We start from the raw sequence: 22,298 nt of genomic DNA, 5'->3' as shown, positions 1-22,298 counted from the left end.
TTAGAGAATTGGGATTCTCAATGATGCAATCAGTTTCAAATTTTCTGTTTTGTTATATATATCACAGCGCCCAGCTGTTTAAAACAGTATTTGGTAAGTTTTCTTGTCTCTACCTCTTTTCAACAGGTTGTTGATGAGATGGTTGTAGGTGGGAACAAAAAGCCCACAAAAAAGGTAGCTGGTGAAGTCCTTGTTCGGTTGTACGGGAGCTACACATAGTAAGAAAATCCAGCTCTTTTGTATCTGTTATTTTCAATTCCTATTTAAAGGTTCTACTTCATTTAAATCATTTGCAGTTTGTATGTGGATCCGATTAAATCTCAATTGGAATATGAGAAGGTGAGCTCGCCGTATATTCTAATGGTGAAACCTAATTTTCATAAATTGGAGTCTTCTGATATTTTTAACAACTTCATGTTGGATTTACAGATAATTGAGAGATACCATGGCAGTCTTGTTAACATACTAGGTGAAGCTCTAAAGCAGGTGAGGCTTTATTCTCTTTCTCCATTATGAGAATTTTATGTCAGTAGTTAGCATCTCTCAAGGAGTCTGTTACTTAGATTCTTGTGAGTAGTTTGTCCTATTCAAAGATGTTTTTGTTATAGGATCTTCTTCATCTCAAATCTGGTGCAATGAAGACGGAAGACATACAATCTAAGGGTTAGGTCCTTTAGCTCGTACTTCTCTTTGCTTTTCACAATAAAAAAACCTTGTTTTCTTAATCTTACTATTGAGTCTCCGCAGCAGCTTTAAAATATGGTTAAATACGTCCAAGAAAATTGGTAATCCATCTAATGCTACGAGCTTCATTTGATTTTGTTATTTAATTTGACATAATTGTAATGACGTCCAAAATAGCATTAGCTGAAAGCATAATCTTTTTAATTGCCACAAAGTTAAGACATTTTGTGTAATGGTCTTTTGAGTTAGTTTAGCATCTACACATGAGGCATCTGATATTATAGATAACTTTTTTTTTTTGCCTTTTCTATTGATTCTATTACACATGTATTTGTTGTACATTCTTGAATCTGTCTCTCGTAGTGCCAATTTTAAGAAACAAAACAGTGATAATGTAGTTTCTTGATCGATTTATCGCCAGAACTTTGGCATATCTTCTCTTCCTTAGAAAACCACTTTTGAAATCTTGAACCATCAAATATATAATAACTTCAAATTCTTAGCAATGTGGTAAGGTTGCCCATGTAAATAAGTCAACAGCAGATAGAGTATACTTTGGCTTAATCCCTTTGAGTTATTTTAGACTTTCCCATCTGTCTTTTTTTAAAAAAAAACTGGTAACATTTGTATTTCATATAGTACTTAGGTAGTACTGAAAAACCATATTTACAAAAGCAGAAAGGAAGTATAATCTATCCAAAAACTGAACAAAATCTAAATGGACCCTAAAAAATCTATGATTGACTTAGTTTCATTGGAGTAGACATTTGTACGCCAAAAGCAAAACAACAAAATACACTTAAACTTTACTTCCTGCAGGTTGTTGTTCCTATTCTCAAAACATCTATCGTTTCTCTCCCATCCATATAGTCCACCAAATACAAGCAGGGATCATCCTCCATCTTTCTTTGTTTGTAGCCCCAACTCCATCCATCTCCCAACTGAATAGAGTCTCATTAATCTTGCTAGGCATACTCCAAGATATGCCTCTAAGATTAAGGAAAATCTGCCACAACTGGTCAGTAAAGTTGCAATGTAAGAAGACATGTCTCACTGTCTCATTAGCCTTACCACACAAGGAACATCTGTTGCATAGAGAGATTCCTCTCTTGGCCACATTATCCTGTGTCAAAATTGCTTCATTGACTGGTAGTCATGTAAAGCATGCCACTTTGTGTGGCACTTTGATCCTCCAGATTTGCTTCCAAGGCCATTTGAAGTCTTGAATGCCACCAAGACTTATCTGTTTGTATCCTTCTTTCACCTTGTAACTACCTTTATTGTGCCCCTGCCACCATAAATAATCCTCACCCGTTTGTATACCTTGAAAATTTTCTAGAACCTTAAACAGATCAAGTAGTATTCTGGGAATTTCCCAGTCATTCAGATTTCTTGTAAGGATCAGATCCTAGCCTTGTTGTGTCCACATTTCAGCGACAGACTTCTGTTGGTGTTGATCTAATGTAAGATGTCAGGAAAACGATCTTTGAGGCTCATACCACCCATCCATTTATCAAACCAAAAACTGGTTTTTCTGCCATTTTGTACCTCAGTTGACTGATTACTGAGGAAAGGCCAAAATATTCTGATGAATTTCCAAAGGATAATCCCATAGGGGGTATTTACCTCTTTGGTTACCCATTTATTCAGCTCCTCATACTTGTTGTTGATCACCCTATACCATAGTGCTTGGCCCTCCTGATGGTACCTCCATAACCATTTCACCTTAAGAGCTTTGCTATGGTTTTTGAGATTCTTGATGCCTAATCCACCTTGCATCTTACTTCTGATGATGTTCTTCCACTTGACTAAGTGAAAGGCTTTTCTTTCCTTATTTCCTTGCCACAATAAGTTTCTTCTAATTTTGTCCAACATCTGAACTATTGATTGGGGAATATGGAAGATAGATAGCATATATGTAGGCAGAGCATCTAGAATAGAGTTTATCAGAGTTAATCTACCTCCCAAAGAGAGGTATTGTGATCTCCATTTGGCTAGTTTCTTTTCACATTTCTCCAATATTGGGTTCCAAATGTCTATGGATCCAGACTATGCCCTTGAAGGCATGCCCAAGTATACTAATGGCAGAGTACCTATCACTCCTCCCAAGGTCTGTGAGAGGTGTTCCATATCCGAAACCACATTAATTGGATACAAATGGCTTTTGTTCCAGTTTATATGTAGTCCAGATATGGCTTCAAAGTAGACTAGTATAAGTCTCAAAATCAGCAATTACTTCCCATGCAATAGTAAATAGTAGAGAAAGGAGAAACAATATACTTTTTAAAGAGAGAGAAGGAGCTTTGAATTGTGAGAAAGCAAAGGAGATGTCTATGTAATTGGCCCTAATACTATTACCAGAAAAGGGTCAAAAAAGCCCATAACGTATTTGAAGTAGTTTACATTCGTCCCCCTTCTACCTATTGGATCCCAATTGTCCTCAACGTTATTTTTTCTTTGAAACATGTAACTTTGTATATTACTACAACAGTACATAGACAAATTTCTAAAACCAAACCAAAACCAAACGAAAAAAATAACCGTCGGTTTGGTTATTGTCAGTTTGGTTCAGTATTTTTGGTTTTTCTGGTTTGAAAGTAATAAATATTTTGAGGACAACATATCTCGATGAACACCAACACTTAGTACATGAACAATCCACAAGAAAGTTACTGTGGATCTAATTAAGCAGTACTAGAGTTATTATTACACGAACAAAGTGTTGGGCTTGAGAAAATGGCAAAGTTATTGACTTAAGTTAATTAAATATTAACAAAATATTTATAATTTATTTATGAATAATATATAAATAATTATATAATTTATATATATAATTTCTTGGGTTGGTTTGGTTATTTTTGCGATTTTTTTAGTAAAACCAACACCAAAACCAAACCAAATAGTATCATTTTTCAAAATTTAAAACCAAACCTATCCTAACCAAACCAAACCAAACCAAATATCCGTTTTTTAATCGGTTTGGTTCGAATTGCGGTTCAGTTTGGTTTTTTAACCATAATCATGAACAACCCTAGCTGAATTTGATGAACTTATCGTAAATATGGCTCAGTACTACTAACTAAATTGGTGGTTTTGGTTTTAACCAACAATCGATCCAAACCAAACCATGAACACCCCTAAATCCAACTATCTGATCCTAAATTGAGTCTAGTACATCAATTAGGGAGATAGTGTCATTGGAGTATAATTGATTACACCAAAAACACAGTAGCAACAAACAATTAAGCTCGGCTTTTTGCATACTATTTTCTATACTATTAAAACATCTGGAATTCCCCTCCTTCCATATTGCCCACCAAATGCTAGCAAGGACAATTCTCCATATCTCTCTGCTCTCCATCTCTCTCTACTCTTAGACTACACTCCAACTTCTTTCCAACTCCGAATGGCTTCAACGATCTTGCCGTCCATGACCCATGACATACCCTTGAGATTTAGGAATAGTCTTCAGAGCTAGTTAGTTACTCTGCAGTGTAGAAAAGATGGTTAACTGTCTTAGCAGTTTCCCCACATAATAGGCACCTTGAGCACGGGGCACCAAAACTACTTCTTTAGCCACTAACCACACAAAACGTGATGCTTTGAGGGGTATTTTGGATTTCCAGATTCCTTTTCAAGGCCAGTTACCAGTCAACCGGTAGTTGTTCAACCAGTTATAAGCACAATTCACCTTGTAAATACCCTTTTTGTTTCCCTTTCACCATAAAGTATCCTAACGCCCCTCCAACCATTGAATGGAACTATGGTGTTGTGAATCTCCCAACCATTTAACTATCTTATAAAAATGAAGTTCCACCCTTGAGGAGACTAGTGATCAGCTATGGTCCTATGTTGGTGTCACACTAAGGTACTAATATCTGGAAACAATTTTTCTAGCCTGCTAGCCTCATGCTAGTGCATCTTTCTAGATTTCAGTTCTTTCCCCATTTGCCACTTTGATCCTTGTACTGTTTTTGGAAGCATCCCACAAGGATCTAATGGACCTCCATACACTTGCTCCATAAGGTGTAGTTACAGTTTTGGTCATCCATTAATCTTCCCCTTCATACTTTGCACTACTAACTTCCTTCCAGTAGGATTGATTTTCATTGCAAAACTTCCAGAACCATTTCATTCTGAGAGCCTTGCTTTGATTTTTCAAGTTCTTAATACCTAATCCCCCTTGTCTCTTACCCAGTGTTACATCATCCCATTTGACCAGGTTATAACTTTTTTTCTCATTGTTTCCCTGCCAGAAAAACTTTCTTCTGATTTTGTCCAATTTGTAACCCTTTGAGGAATTGGAAACACTGACATCATCATATAAGTTGGGAGGACATCAAGGACATAATTTATCAAAGTCAGTCTTCCACCTGTGAAGTCTGGACAGATATTGTGATTTCCACCTTGCTAGCTTCATCTCACACTTTTCTACAAACCTTGTTCCAAATCTAATAAGTCCGAGATTTAACCCCCAGAGACATCACTAAATATGTTGTTGGCAAAACAACTATTTCCCCACCCAGTATTGCATTAAGATATTCCATGTTTTGCACTTTATTGATAAGGTACAAATAAAGTTTCCTCCAATTAATGTGCAGACCAGATACCCCTAAAAAAACACTAAAATCACCCGTAAATTCTGGGTTGGCCATCCTCAGCATCACATAAAATAAGATTATCGTCTGCACATCTTTATCTCCATTTCTGCCAACCTCAAAACCACTCAACCATCCCCTCACCTTTGCAATTTTAATCATTCTATTCAGACCCTCCATAACAAGTAAAAACAAAAATGGAGATAAAGGGTCCCCCTATCTGAGTCCCCTTTGTGCACTGAAGAATCCAATAGGGAATCCATTTATGAGGATCGAAAACCTCACTGTGGAGATAAATTTTCTCATCTACTGGATCCACTTCATTCCAAAACCCATCCTCTCCGAAGTATTCATCGAGTATTCCTAATTCACATGATCATATGCCTTCTCCATGTCAAGCTTACATAGGATTCATGACTTCTTTTGTTTCTGTCTAGAGTCCACAGTCTCATTAGCAATTATTACTACATCCACAATTTGCCTACCTTTGATGAAAGCCATCTGCTAAGAATCCACAAGTTTGGTCATGACCGCTTTCATTCTATGTTAGAACTTTGGCGAACAGTTTGTAGATGTTTCCAATCAAGCTAATAGCCTGAAGTCTTTCAGTTCTTTTGCACCTTGCTTTTTAGGAATCAAGGTTATGAAGGTGACATTCAAACTCTTTTCAAAAACATTCTGATCATAGAAGTTTCGAAAAGCTTTCATGATATCACCCTTCACCAGCTCCCAACAATTAATGAAGAAACCCATAGTGAAGCCATCAGGCCAAGGGATTTATTGATTGCACACATCTTCAAATAGGTCAAAACTTCTTTTTCTCAAAATTTCTTTGTAAATGCACTTTCTCCTCCTCAGTAAGTGTGGGACAATTGTTGTTCCTGAAAGCAAGCCTCCTACTATTTGTTTCAATGTACAACTTGTAATATTTTACGATTTTCCCTTTTATTCCTGTAGGATCCTGAGATAGTTCCCCTTCTATTACTAGTTGATCGATTTTATTGTATCTTTTGTGAGCATTGACCATTTTGTGAAAGAACTTGGTGTTCCTATCCCCTTCCTTGAGCCATAGTGATCTAGATTTTTGCCTCCATGAGATCTCATTTTTTAAAAACTCCGCATACTCTAGTAAAGTTGAATCCTTGCTTGAAATCTCCCACTCTGATAATCCTTTGCCCATCATGATCTCATCAAACTCGAACAATTTTTTAAGAACTATCCTTTTAGATATTGATTCCCTTGTTCACTCATGCTCCAATCCTTAAGTTTGGTTTTTAGAGCCTCAAGTTTTGAGGCAAGAATGAAGTCAGGTCTCTCGGAGAAGTTGAGAGAACGCCACCAGTGACTGATTTTACCAGTGAACCCTTCTGTGCCAAGCCACCAGTATTCAAACTTAAGTAGTTCTTGTTTTGGTCCATACACCCCCTTGTCATAGGATTGTGGTCTGATATGAGCCTCTGTAAGGCATTTTGCCTTATGTTAATGAAGTTGCCATCCCACTCTTCTGATATCAATATTCTATCAATTATAGAGGCTGCCTCAGTATTGTCCCCTTTGCACCACGTGTAATTGTTGTCTTCTAGTTGTAGGTCTATTAATTTTAGGTCTTCAATAACAACTTGAATGAATGCCTATAGACTTGAGCTAGAGAGAAAACACCCTATTCAATCTAGTTCTTCACTTCCAATACTCTACTCCAATGGGACAACTTCCTTTGCCTTGATGACTATTGCTCTGTAGTCTGTAGAAACCTCTTTCATATTTGATGCAATATCTGTGTCAATTCTGCCTTGTAACGATCCTTTTATAAACATGGAATAAGTAGGTCGTTGCTATGCAACCTAGAATTTTTGGGCAAGGGAATTACCATCCTTATAAGATACAATTTACTTAAGAAGGGTCCTTGCAGGATTCTCTTATGTGGTGCATCTTCGCTTACCTGATAAATGCTCAATTGTCCTATATTTCAAGGCATAGGCGGTCGTATGCAAAACAATACCCAACTTTAGAGGTCGGAGTCGAACCACAAGGATTAGAAGATGGGATCACCTTCAATTGAATATGGATACTTCTTTCATGATAAACATATTCTTGATTTTCATTGAAGCTCATCAATTTTAATAGAGGCATGCCAACGTGGATGCTATTGCTTTCCAATAAAACATCAAACATTGCTTGAATAGATAGACTATCCCTTGCTCATATCATTAAATTTTGATAATCTCATCCCTGACTCAAACCCATAGAGTAAATTTCAACAAGTCCTCACTATTGAGTCTTACCCAACTCTATTTTGCTTTCTCAAGCCAAAATGGTGTTCGATAGCTCAATCAATGTTTGCAACCATTGATTTTAGATTTAAACTTCAAGACAACAATAGATCCATGACATACAATCAATTTTAGAACCGATTAGTCAATACTAACGTTGGCAACTAGACCGAACCGGTAGAACATGACCGGTTTTACCGGTACTGGTATCGGAATCGGTCCTCGTTAACGGGAGGAATTACCTGAACAGGTTTTATCGGAACTTTTCGGAAGTTCCGACCTGGTCCTATACCTACCAGTTTGGAACCGGTACCGAAACCGGGTCCAACCGGTTTGGATGTTCGGTAATTTTTTTAATAACTTATTAATTGGTACTTTATATTATTATAAAATATATTATTAATTATTATATTTTAATATTATTTAAATAAATATATAGTTATATTATTTAATTTATCATAAAAACAATTAATTAAATTATTAAATATTTATTAACTTAATCTTTTAACTTTTTATAAAACTTCAATTTCAAACTTTAAAGTTAAAAAGCTAAAACTTTAAATGTTAAACATTAAACATTTTGTAAACTTTAAACTTTAAATTTAAATTCAATTTAAACTTTAAACTTGTCACAAGTCGTGATGGCACCTATGTTCCCAACCGATAAATAAGTCAACCCAATACTTTTACCAATTCAATTCAATATTTAAAGTAGAAAGATAAGCAGCAACATAATATCCGAACACTAAGTCATTTATAAATATGAAGTGCGGAAACCTAAAATACCACCCCAAGATTTAGTGTCATAAGTACAAGAGTTTCTAAAGTCAATACAAGTCTAACAAGTCTAAACATAAGAAATATCCTATCAGAATACCAACACGACCTAGTAAATAGAGATAGAGGAAGGTATGAGCCGCAGAATATCCAAGCAACTCACCACAACTCCAAGATAATCCAAACTCGGACTTAAGCTCCAAGAAATGCGCTCAAATTCGAATACAATCTGCACCACAAAAGAGTGCAACAAGTGTAGTATGAGTACGAAACCACGTGTACCCAGTATATCTCATAGACCGACAACGAAGAAGTAGTGACAGGAGTATATAAGAAAATAATTATTTAATTTTACAAGTCCACCTTATACTTATCAACCAAGTTTCCATCAAAAAGGGATAATCAATGTCACATAATGTCCAACATCAATAAAGCACATACTCAAACAAAAATGAAGGATGTAATGCAATGCAAAGTGACACCATGAAAAGATATGCCTCAAATGCCCAGTACTCTCTCAACCGTATATACATGATACTCCTTGAAAATACATCGAGAGTTCATGACCCATAGGGGACTCGCGAGGTCCATATACCGACACAGACTATATCCACGTGTTTGTGCGGATAATCTCAACGCACTATCATAAATTAAAAAAATTGCCAACACGGATGATCTCCACGTGCCCAATTTATAATCATAACCAATCACTTGCACGGACGATCTCCACGTGCCCAAATTATAATCATAACTCGATCTCAACACGGACTATTTCCACGTGTTAGACCTTTACTCATACTCAATCTCATGTCAATGCATGTGCACAATATGATATCAATCAAAGGGGATGATGCAACATCTCAATAAATCAAATGTCGCTATGACATATAATCACCTCAATTATCACAATTATAAGGGTTTAGTAAGGAAACACAACCATACAAAAGAAATCAAGTCACTAAATACATCAGCAAATGCCCATATGCTTTGGCATTCTCGAATTACAGTCTATCATATTATAGTAATAAACTTTCCCTTTAATAACACCGGTACTCGTACCAATGCCCGTCACACCATTGGTGCGAGACCCCCATATTTCGCCCTTACTCATTGTCTATTCTATTTTTAATCTTTAATTAGAAAAATGTCCTTCAACGAAGTCTGAAAGTCTTAACATACCTTGAATGCCGAACACATGCCACAAATCCTTAAGATTTTTCCTTCCTTTTTCTCAAAGCTTCAGAACGTTCCCAATCTACCAATTATGCAATATATGCAAGCACACAAGTTCATAGACACCCATATTATTGTATGTCTATCCTAGACCCACAAACTCACTCATATCTCTTAACCAAACTCCTAATTTTGATATAATTTATATGTCAAAAATCATATTTGCTAAATTTCAAGCCTAGGGTTAAGCCTCAATCTCTCCAAATATCCAAAAATTCAATGTTAACCATTTAATATACACCTAATAATTAATTACCTATTTCAATATATTAAAACTTGAATTATATTTAATGTGATATCCAAAATTAAACCTGAAATCGGATTAACTTTGACTGCGAATCAGTGTGCAAGCTAACCCATATTATACGGACTAACTCATCAGAATCTAATGTGTGAAACCAACAATTGTACTGCAAACACCAATTGAAAACTTAACAAATTCGCAACTCAATTCTATGTAATATGTTATTACCACTGATTAACAAAACCAATTATCAATCAATGACATGATGATCTGTCTCCCCCTCTTAGGTTGATACAATGAAAAGTGACAAAAATTCCATTTTCTAAAAAGAATTGAACTGCTACTAGTTTGTTTCTCACTTCAATATCAATAATCAATAAAATAATAATATTAATAACAATCTCATTCACTTTGACTTAGGACACCAACATACTTTATATAGAATTGAGAACGATGAGAATTACTTCTATTCACCTGACCAGCGTTTTCCTCTCGTAGTAAGTTTCTGCCCCTCTCTTTAATTTTCTTCTCTAAAATAATTATGTATAAAACCTACTTACTTATTTTTAATAAATATGGGCCAAATGGTATAAGCTATTTGGCCCATTAACTATTCAGATATATTAATTATTTAATAAGTATTCATCAACTAATTACTCGTAGTTATCGAATAGTTCAAAACTTTCATTTAAAATTCTATGGGAAGATTCAAAATAGTCCTAGTGCTCAAAATGACTTAACGGGTTGTTACAAAACTTTAAAGTTTAATTCTATATTAGGCTAATATTAAAATAGTTGAAAATTAAATTTATAAAATGACTTGCATTAAATATAAGAGACTATCTTAAAAGAAAATCAAGGTGAATAGCCGTATATTTATTCAAATAAATAAATTGTTCAAATACAAATACTAGAAAGAGTACCTAATCTACGCAGTCACCTTCTAGGAAGGGTTCTGTTTGAACTATGTATTGAATATTATACTAATAATTGAATTTTTTTAAAATTCTTTTCGTAAATTTTGTATCATTTCAAAAGAAACATTATTTAGAACTTGTATTTTGTCGTTCTTCCTCCATTGCTTCTATGCCATCATCATTATGATCACCAAATATTTCATCTATTTCGTCTTCTATTTGACTACTTAATTGTGGCAGTCCAGTATTTCTTCTTTCGGCATTGACCCAATCTCTAAACAATTAATGAATATCGATGATTTCCAATCATAAATCTTGTTGCGCTGAAGGCTTGCTCCGAAGCGACTGATGATGCTTGAATTGCTAGCACATCTTGAACAACCCTACCAAGGTTTGGAAATTATTTTTCACGATTCTTCCACCATACTAATAGTTGGGCCTGAGGTTGTCCTTGATCATTCCTAATCTTTTCCCGTGTCTGATTAAAATATAAATCAAAATCATTATTGATAGAGGATTCAAGACCAAGATAATCATCCATAAACTCATCTAAATCATCATTTTAGGCATACGAGATGGAGATTCAACTATTGGAACATTTTTTTTTCTATAGCTTTATATATATTATATAAATCTCTAGCTTTTGTTATTATGCTTCTTTTACAATCTTCAACTCTAGGAGTTTCATCAACTTTAATTTCTAAATTTGCATAAATTTTTTCAACCATTCTTTCAACACCTTTTAATTTGTAATTTGGGTTGAATAAAGTAGCAATCAAATAGATTTGAGGAGGGAAAAAATATTTTTTAAACTTTTCAATCATAAAAATAAGTGATTCTTTAAACTGATCTTTTCCTTTATATTTTACAAATTCATATGAAATAGCACAAATATTTACTAACACAAAAGAAATAGTTGGATAATATTGATCAGAAATAACATTTGTTGCTTTATAAGAAACACTTAAAAAATCAATAAGTTATTTTGTATTTTCCCAATCTTCATACCTAATTCTTAAATTTTGGTCCGCATTATGAGCATTAAAAAAACTAATTGTATCGGTTCTTGATAAACATAAGCAACTTCAAGCATTTCAAATAAAGAATCTCATCTAGTGCATACTTCTTTTAGAACTTTAAATTCTGTAATTCTAGCTTTAAAAATCCAATTACAAGCAATTCTAATTTTTTCACAAGAAATTCCAATTTGAGAAATACCATCTTTAACTACCAAATTATAAACATGTGCAACACACTTAATATCAATTGAACAAAGTCTAGATTTTAAATAATCAATTGCTTTTAAATTATTAGAAGCATTATCTAAAGTGACAATCATTATTTTATCACATATTCCATAAAATTGTAAAATAGTGCCTATTTTTGAGGCTATATAAGAACTAGTTTTAGTTTCTTCAACCTATTTATAGCCTAATATTCATTTTTGCATGTTCCATTCATGGTCAATCCAATGGATAGTAACAGTAAAATACTCATTACCATTAGGACTACGTCCCATATCTGAAGTAATAGATAATCTACCATCATAATAAACAACGAAAAAAATGACTATTCTTTATTTTTTAAAACATATCACTTTTAATTGTCATTTTTTTAAAAAGTGATACAATTGTGTTCCAAGAAATACAATTAAAAGTGATCTTTTTAAATATCATAAAGAATATTTTCATTTTCTTTGTTGTTTATTTGTTTATTATGATGGTAGATTATCTATTACTTCTGATATAAGACGTAGTTCTAATGGTAATGATTATTTTATTGTTACTGTCCATTGGATTGACCATGAATAAAACATGCAAAAATGAATATTAGGCTATAAATATGTTGAAGAAACTAAAATTGGTTCTTATACAGCCTCAAAAATAGGCATTATTTTACAATTTTATGGAATATGTGATAAAATAATGAGCGTCATTTTAGATAATGCTTCTAATAATTTAAAAGCAATTGATTATTTAAAATCTAGGCTGTCCAATTGATAATGATTCTTTCATATTAAGTGTGCTGCACATGTTTATAATTTGGTAGTAAAAGATGGTATTTCTCAATTTGGAATTTCTTGTGAAAAAATTAGAATTGCTTGTAATTGAATTTTTAAAGCTAGAATTACAGAATTTTAAAATCGTTGTAATGAATGTGGACTTGTATATAGAAAAGTTCCAAAAGAAGTTTGCACTAGATGAAAATCTTTATTTGAAGTTGCTTATGTTTATATAGAGACGATACAATTAGTTTTTAATGCTCATAATGCGGACCCAAATTTCAGAATTGGCTTTGAAGATTGGGAAAATACAAAAGAACTTATTGGTTTTTTAAGTGTTTTTTATGAAGCAACAAATGCTATTTCTGCTCAATATTATCCAACTATTTCTTCCGTTTTAGTAAAATATTTGTGTTATTTCATCTGAATTTGCAAAATATAAAGGAAAAGATCAGTTTAAAAAATCACTTGTTTTTATGATTGAAAAATTCAAAAAATATTTTTTCCCAATTCCTTAAATCTATTTGACTGCTACTTTATTAAACCCATATACAAATTAAAAGGTGTTGAAATTTTTTATGCAAATTTAGAAATTAAAGTTTTGATTAAACTCCTAGTGTTGAAGATTGTAAAAGAAGCATAATAACAAAAGCTAGAGATTTATATAATACATATAAAGCTATAGAAAAAAATGTTCCAATAGTTGTACCTTCATCTCTTAGCCCTAAAAATGATGATTTAGATGAGTTTATGGATGATTATCTTGGTCTTTAATCCTCTACAGATAATGATTTTGATTTATGTTTTAATCAAGCAGGGAAAAGATTAGGAATGATCAAGGACAACCTCAGGCTCAACTATTAGTATGATGGAAGAATCGTGAAAAATAATTTCCAAACCTTGGTAGGGTTGTTCGAGATGTGCTAGCGATTCAAGCATCATCGGTCGCTTCGGAGCAAGCCTTTAGCGCATCGAGATTTATGATTGGAGATCATCGATATTCATTAGCAAATGATAGTTTGGAAATATCAGTGTTGTTTAGAGATTGGGTCAATGTCGAAAGAAGAAATACTAGACTACCACAATTAAGTAGCCGAATAGATGAAATATTTGGTGATGATGACATGGAAGCAACGGAGGAAGAACGACAAATACAAGTTCCAAATAATGTTTCTTTCGAAATGATACAAAATTTACGAAAAAAACTCAATTAGGTACTCTTTCTAGTTTTTTTTATGTATTTGTTTATTTGAACTATTTTCCTTGATTTTCTTTTAAAATAGTCTCTTATATTTAACGTAAGTCATTTTATAAATTAATTTTCAACTATTTTAATATTAGCTTAATATAAAATTGAATTTTAAAGTTTACAAAATGTTTAACGTTTAAAGATTAAGTTAATAAATATTTAATAATTTAATTAAATGTTTTAATGAAAATTTAAATAATAAAACTATATATTTATTTAATAATATTAAAATGTAATAATTAATAATATATATTATATAATAATATAAAGTAAAAATTAATAAGTTATTAAAAAAATATTACTGAACGTCCGAACCGGTTGGATCCGGTTCCGGTATCGGTCCAAACCAGTAGCTATAGGACCGGGCTGGAACTTCCGAAAAGTTCCGGTAAAACTGGTTTCGGTAATTCCTCCCGTTAACGAGGACCGATTCTGGTACTGGTAAAATTGGTCTTGCCAGTTCGGTCCGGTTGCCAGCTTTAGTTCTCACAGGTGCATCTGCGCTGGAATTGGCGAGCTGCTGATCAATCATTGTACCATGCCAATTGCAGCGCCGGTACTGAGGCAACTTTGCTTCTTTCAGGCTAGCATTTAGCTGGTGAGACGCCTCCTGTGGGATTCCAGTTCCTTTCACTGGTGTGCTTAGTGATTTTTAGCTTCAAATCCATCAAACTTGCTTTTTCTAAAGTATGTCTGCATACAAGAGAATTAGGGCCTAATATCCCCTCAATTAGCATAAAAACATGGCAAAAATTCATGAAGTTGAGTCCAATGAGTCGGTAAAATACCAACTCATCATTACCTTAAATAGCCCTTCGTCCCTAGAACTGGTTTTCCTGCTCCTGTCCTGTGGGTGAGCCTGGTTCTCATAAACAATTTGTCATTCATCAAAATGCTACACATGAATCAGGTATATAACCTAGGCTTCCTAACAGGTGATTTGAAATTTACCTTGTTGGGGAGTTGTGTGGAAGCTTTGTAAGGGCAGGAAATTAAAAATGGGGATCTTGGGCCTCATTGAATGGTTTAAATACATGAGTGTGCACCTTTGGAAGAATTCAAATGACAAACTGTTTAAGTCGTTGAAAACTGGATTTCAAGGGTTAGAACTTTCCTTTAAAAGTGATGAATAAATTGTTGATCTACTGAGAGTTGCAAGCTTTTGAAGTTAAGACTTGTTTGAATTGTCAAAATCTGTACCCCTTGTGTTGTCTCCCAACTTTTCTTCTTCCTGAGAGTCCATTAATTGTCAAATACCTTTATTTCAATCCCAACCTCCTCAGACACAAAATTTAATAGCCCGAACATCAAACCAAGTATTTAGATCCTTCTTGAGCCGTGGGTCTATCAAAAACCACCTCTTGATCTCCAATAGGTAGGGTATGATCCCCATACACACCTGACACTACCCTTCCTAGGCCTCACTTGTGGGATAACACTGGGTATGTTGTTGTAAACATCAAACCAAGCATTTCTCCCTTCCCATCATATAGTACAATTGATTTTTGCAACATATAAAGCATATAACTTAACTAAAACTCAATGAAATACGAGCATAACATATGTAGTTATTATTGCCTCTATGTAACATTAACTAAATTTCATCGATTACAAGAAATTATGAGTCTCTTGAGTCAACAAGTAGGTCCACCATGGTGCCTTTAAGATTTTCAATTATCATTGATATTGATCTTCAGTGACATTCTTGTTTCTCCTTCCCTCCCCCCATGTTCTAGTGAGAAGTGTTTCTTTTTTAGCAGAAACACTCAGCACGGGTGCATCTCAAGGCAAAGGAAACAAGAAAAGTCAGGACATGACACCGTCAACTTCTGTAAGTTTCATCCTCACTCAGAACTGTCTTAAATACCAATGATTGGTTCAAGTTCCAGTAAAATTTGTGTTCTTCTCATTTTTGTGAATGGGAACCTTGAGAAAACATCTAGTAGCATATTTTGGTATATGAGGATTTTAAAGTCTAAAATTCTTGCCTAAACTTCAGAAATGGCTCTTTTGAATGAAACATAGCAGAAATGCTATGTAATATTTTCTTATAAGATGTGCTAAGAAGGTAATCAAAGTGCAAGGGAAGGAGCTGCTCTTATGATAGTTTCCAAGTCAAGTAAAACTTTTTCTAAAATAAAAAAGAAAACAAGTCAAAACTCACCCAGCTTCTGGGAGTGAACATCTTCTACCTCTGAAGCTTATTGATTTGAAGTTGTGCCTCCTATTCTAATAGAAGGTGTGGGTCTTCCACAAGTGGATAACAGGAAGGGGCAAAAACACAGATGCAACAACTAATTCATAAATCTTGTCCTTTCAAGTTTTCCATTTGCGTTGTGTTACCATTATGATATATTGATATCCTTTTTTGCTGTCTTATGATACAGAAATTATGTTGGTTTAACTTTTCTGCTAAGTCTTGCTTCATAATTTATTCTTTCTGCTTTTAACAAAATTGAATGACATCTCAGAGAAAATGAGAAGTAGACGAATTGGACAATGCACGTTTTTAGTGGCTTGGAATCATGACTACATGTTATTGAAATATTTAATCTTCTAGTAGTTTGCAATATTAGTATGTAACTTTGCAATTGTTGACATTCCATTCAGGCAGTAGCTTCAGCAGGGGAATATGCACCAAGCGGACGTCGGGTGAAGGTAATGCAAGCGCTTGGTTTGATGGCTCCTCCTGGATCACCATTTCATCCAAAGTAATGCGCCTGTAGTCCATTTGCTGATAATGCTATGAAATAAAACTCTCACGAGGCATAGTATTGCTGGTATTAACAGCTAGATATAATATTAAATGTTCCAGGAAAGTTTTCGTCCCAAAGTAATGTGTCTCAATGATCAGTTGTCTGTAGTCTACTTGTTGATGATGCTTGAAGTAAATATGTACGACTGATTTGTCAATCACAATTATGTTTGGGATTGAGATAGTGATTATTGTTGATGCTAACATCTGGAATATGACATATACAGGATTCTGAGATAGTTTTAATCTCAAGTGACATTCTGGTGACTGACATACTGTCTATGGTCTATTTGTGACTAGACCCGCTGCTCAATCTAATTGGCATAATACATATATTTGATCCTAAACTTGACTTCAAATTTTAACTTTGACCTCCAACTTTCATAGTGCACAAACATGCACTTTAACTATCCAACTTTTAAATAAATAAACTCGCGAGTCCTAGCTGGCCAAACGCGTGATGTACACTTATTTTGCGCGCGTTAGGAGTAATTTTCAAGGCCCACAAAAGTAAAAAAAAATGTTGAAATGACAACTCTACCCTTAATGATCCCTATTATATATATCTTTATATTTCCATATCAAAATCTCATTTTCTTTCCTCCTCTTCCAAACTTAGATTTTTTCTTCTCTTTAGAACTATTTCTGCTCATATTTAGTGCACATGGCTTCTATTTTATTAATTTTTGACATTGTGGAAAAAGAGCTATAATGAAAATTTCTTGGTCTGCAAACAATTTAGGTCGTTGGTTTCTTAAGACATCTTTTTTTGTTTAAATTTTAGTTCTCAAGATTCAATGTTGATAATGAATTTGTTCTTCTTAAATAGGTTGGATGCAAGTTTTTTAGGTGGTGTGAACTTGATTATACTGAACACACTAAAAATGCTATTTCGGGATTACAAAAGAGGATAAAAAAATATAATGAAGAAAAGGAAAAGATTAGGAGGAATTAATTTTGATTCTTGTATAAGAATTAAAATTAATTTTGATTTTTTTTAGTTCTAAAATCGACGTGTAAAATATTTAATTAGTTGGCAGCCATTGAGTGGCTCACTAATATATGTTGGATCGTTTGCATTTCACGCTCTTTGGCTGCAAAAATTGTGTGTTTATTTATTTAAGAGTTGGATAGTTAAAGTGTTTGTTTGTGCACTATGAAAATTGGAGGTTAAAGTTAAAATTTGAAGTCAAGTTTAGGGTCCAATATATGTATTACACCATCTATGAACTTGAACATATTTGAGCATTATATGTTTGAGATTGAGGCATAGTCGTACTGGGGTCAAACCCCTTGGATTTTTTTAGTTCTTGGCTTATATTCACACTAGTGAGAAAGTATTGGAGAAGAACATTATTGAATTGTGTATCTACATTATTACATTGAGACCCTATTTATACACACTACATTAGACTCCCTTTCCAACTAGGACACTACATTACAATCTCTTTTCAAGTAGAATTCTATATACTATTTCTATTCTTATTCACATTCTTATTCTAACTGAGATTGTATATACTATTCTTGCTCTTATTCCTCTTCCTATTCTGAAACTCCCCTTCAAGCTGGTGCATACAAGTCATATGTACTTAGCTTTTTACAAATGTAATTAATACGAGGATCGGTGAATATATTTTTAAGCTGATGAATTGACTTCACAATCTTTTTAACAATATCTCTCGAAAGTATCTTTTCTTTGACAAGATACAATCATTTTCAATGTGCTTAGTTTTCTCATGAAATAGTGGATTTGATGCAGAATATTGATACGACACATAATGATCACCTCCACTATGAGTCATGCTGAACCCATGAATGATTGTGCTGAACTTCCCAAACTAAGCTCGAGAAGTTTAACACCTTCCTTCACGCCGAGGCTTAACTAGAGCATGTACCAAAAACCAAATGAAAAAAGACCTGACTCTGATACCATGTAAAAATATGGTGCTTAAATCTAACTTAACCCTAAAAATTAGCTTATTAGGGGAGGATTTCCCCAAGTCCATATCAGCAGACTACCAGTTCATTCCCTAACCAATGTTGGACTTTAATACACTCTAACCAATTATCTTTCCCACAAAGTTTTTTTTAAAATGGGTAAATGTGTATTCCTCAACATTGAGGACAAGAATTAGCCATTATCTTGCTTTTCAGACTGTTGAAGATATATTATCACTCTCAGTTAATCTTTTGAAACTTTGACAGTTCAAGGAGTTATTAGTATTGGATATCATTTGTGAGATGGTTGAGTTGCGCCATCTACACATATATGATCAAACATTCTTCACTTCGAACAATGGAAAAATATTATAAAAAATCTTTTACAATGGATGATTTGCAAACTATTTCCTCAGTTTGTTTTTCTTATGTGAAGAATGTTGGTAAGATTTTCTAGAAGAATATTTCAGATCATAGAGTGACTTGAACAATTGATATACAAGCTACTAGACTCTCCTTGAGCAGTAAAATTAGGTGGTTACTTCATATGAACTTTCTCAAGATCACCATAGAGAGATTGGAGAAAAATATTCTTAATGTCTAACTGATTAAAAGACCAACGATAAACGACAACTATAGATAGAAAAGATGGACATCTATTATTTTAGCCATCAGAGAGAAAATATCAGTGTAATCCAACCTAAATATCTGGGTATACCCTTATATTGAAAAAAGTAAATCTAAAACAAAAAGAAAACAATATTGGAAAACTCAAAAATGCTAAAAACAATGCAATAATCGTTGGAAAGTGCTTGAAACATCATAAAATGAAGAGACTAGTCAATATTGAGCAAGAAATTCATTGAAAAATTGGTCGGACAGACTTACACACCGCTACGATTTTTGGAACTCTAAATCTAGCCACGTGTGAGGGATTGCGATCGGCGACGCTGGTTGAGCTTTCGGTCGCCAGAGGTTGTTGGACCATGAGGTGGTACTGAATTTTGCACAACATCGACAAAAATTAAAATATGTAAGTCATATCTGAGGAGTTACCGGAAAGAAACACATACTACGAAAATTAGATATGAAAAAGTAGTTTGTAAAGATACACGAAGCTACACAAATTAGATATGAGAAAGTAGTCACCGAAAAGATGCATGACGCTATGCAAATCAAATATGAAAAAATAGTCACCGAAAAGATGCACGGTGCTACACAAATCAGATCTAAAAAAGTAGTCACTACAAAGATGCACATTGCTATGCCAATTGGATATGAAAAATAGTCGACGGAAAGATGCATGGTGCTACACAAATCAGACATGAGAAAGTAGACACCGATTTGATGCATAGTGCTACTTTCTTTGTCCCAGATGATTATCAATTAGTTCTTCTCGGCATGATTATTTTTCATGCACATAGTATTGCCCCAGTTTTTGCTAACATAATCATTGGCTTGATGGATAGCTATATAAGTTATAATCGCCTTCCGGCTGCAAAAACTTTTTTTATTCTCTACTAAGATCGTAGAGACTCCGATATCATGTGAGAAAATATTGGAGAAAAATCTTATTAAATTGTGTATAAATATTATTATATTGTGACCCTATTTTTAGATATTACATTAGACTTCTTTTCCAACTAGGACACTACATCATAATTCTTTTTCAAGCATGATTCTATATAATATTTCTATTCCTATTCCTACTTTAAGTGAGATTGTATATACTAATTTTTTCCCGATACACTTAAATATTCATATGCTTGTCTGATATATACCTTATTTCCCTATTGCTTATTTTGTTATGAAGATTAGGTGATTGATTAGCTGATTAGTTATAAGCACATGATGAGTTGGCATGTTAGTGTGGAAATTAGTTAGGGGTCATTTAGTGTGAAGGATAACACCAAATAGTCATGAAATTAAATGATAGTGCCATTTATTTTATTGGTTGGTTGGCAAATTCGGAATAACTTATCTTGGGATTAATAATTAGTACCGGGATAAGTTATCACTCACCTTGGGTGGTATAGTAATTTCGGGATAATTTATCTTGAGATAAAATAACTAAATGACAAAAATATCCTTTTAAACCCATTTTATACATCACTTTCACATTCATGAAGGGTATTTATGTAAACAAAAAAATTGTTTTTAAAATTTATTATTTTGAATACAACAAATCAACACTAAATAAAAAATAATCTTAGCATAATTTATTTCATCATAACTAATCTCATTATAACTTGAATTCAAACCAAACGATTCGTTAGGAAATTAGTCTAGGCATGTGTTGTGCACGTGATTCCAAGACCTCAAACTCTGTTTTCTCCTTTATTAGTTGAAACTAGCAGCAATTGCAATCACTTTTTAGATTTGAAGAATCAATATAACTCTTTTTTTCCCTCTAAGTTCCTCCATAGCTTTTGTGGTCAGGTGAACTGTTATAGGGTAATTTTTTTAAATTTACCCTTTAAGAACATTCAATCTTTTCATAATTGCACTGTGAATTTCAGTGATTTGCATCACCAGTATTAGAGCAAGCCTTTTCTCGAACCATAGAAATGGAAGATCGTAACACAAAGATGCAAAAATTGCATAAAGAAGTCACAATCTCAAAAGATCCATGGATAATGTAGTCAATCCTGTCTTGGATCTACGACAGATGATGGATGTCATGGTCGCGCAGACAATGGATGGGATCAAGAGGATGTTAATGAGTAATGTAGCCCTAGAAGGAGAAGCACAATCATCTGGAGTGGCAGTTAGGGATAGAACTCCAACATTTGTTCCTGTTAGGCATGAATAATACCAATTTCCCACTCGTGGTTATCAGATTGAATCCTCAAGATTTGATGGTGAGGCACCGTAGACACATCAATTTTATTGAATTAAATTTATACGAAATTTGAATTAAATTCATGTTCATTTAAATTGGGCAATACAAATAAATAAGTCTATTTTATTAAAATTCAAGTCCAAGGTCTATTTCACCTTGAAGCCCAAACACATGTCACGTATCAAATGACTAGGCATCCAAGACCAACAAGATGACACCACGTGTCCAAAAGGCCTGGTAGTTCCAGTCAAATTCAAGAACAAATCACAATCCGCCAAATATCAAAATGACATTTTTAGCCAATCATAAACAACTTTGTCCACCCCTACAACTATAAATAGGGGATAGACATGACATTCAAGTAGGGGTGTCAAAAATAAACCCAAACATAGGTAACCCGCCCAACCCGCCCATAATTTTAAAGATTGGGCTCAAGATAATTTGAATTGGTTGAATCTCAACTCATTCAAGTCTAACCCATTTTTTGTAAGAGAATTCTCAATTGAGCCCAATTCAATCTCCAACTTCAATCCGTTTTAAAACACTTTACTACGATATGTTCCTATATTAAAGGTATAAATTATTATCTATTTAACATCTTTAGGATTTATCAATCCATTTGTTACTTTTTTTAAAAAAAAAAATCTTGAGCGAAAATTCGAATTGTGATTATAAAAGTTAAATATCATTATGTTAAAATTATTGAGATTAATCGGGTCAAATTGGGCTGGTCAAGATCCAACCCTTTTTTTAGTCCATTTGAACCCAACCCATTTGAGCCCAAAGTAA

At 33.7% G+C, this 22,298-nt stretch overlaps 2 protein-coding genes across 6 annotated transcripts in view; both read left to right on the top strand.

Annotated features, from left to right (window-relative positions):
* The window catches only part of LOC125877222 (uncharacterized), a 28,695-nt gene extending 11,699 nt beyond the window's left edge, over positions 1-16,996 (top strand). The window contains exons 3-8 of one of the 5 annotated variants that reach the window (XM_049558567.1): positions 127-218; positions 297-339; positions 430-486; positions 609-663; positions 15,732-15,809; positions 16,589-16,996. In XM_049558567.1, coding sequence (XP_049414524.1) covers positions 127-218; positions 297-339; positions 430-486; positions 609-663; positions 15,732-15,809; positions 16,589-16,689 — 426 coding nt within the window. In that variant the 3' untranslated portion in view covers positions 16,690-16,996. Of the gene's footprint in view, positions 1-126; positions 219-296; positions 340-429; positions 487-608; positions 664-15,731; positions 15,810-16,584 lie in introns of all 5 variants that reach the window. The other 4 variants (XM_049558569.1, XM_049558568.1, XM_049558570.1 and 1 more) reach the window with 4 other exon arrangements.
* Positions 1-22,298, top strand: part of LOC125877221 (cyclin-T1-3-like) — a 557,390-nt gene that overhangs the window by 19,283 nt on the left and 515,809 nt on the right. The gene's annotated exons all lie outside the window — the stretch shown is intronic.

The sequence above is a fragment of the Solanum stenotomum genome, chromosome 9 (genome assembly GCF_019186545.1).
Source record: "Solanum stenotomum isolate F172 chromosome 9, ASM1918654v1, whole genome shotgun sequence".
Taxonomy (NCBI): Eukaryota; Viridiplantae; Streptophyta; class Magnoliopsida; order Solanales; family Solanaceae; genus Solanum; species Solanum stenotomum.
Note: the sequence above shows the minus strand (reverse complement) of the source record. Positions and strands in the feature narration are given on the sequence as shown.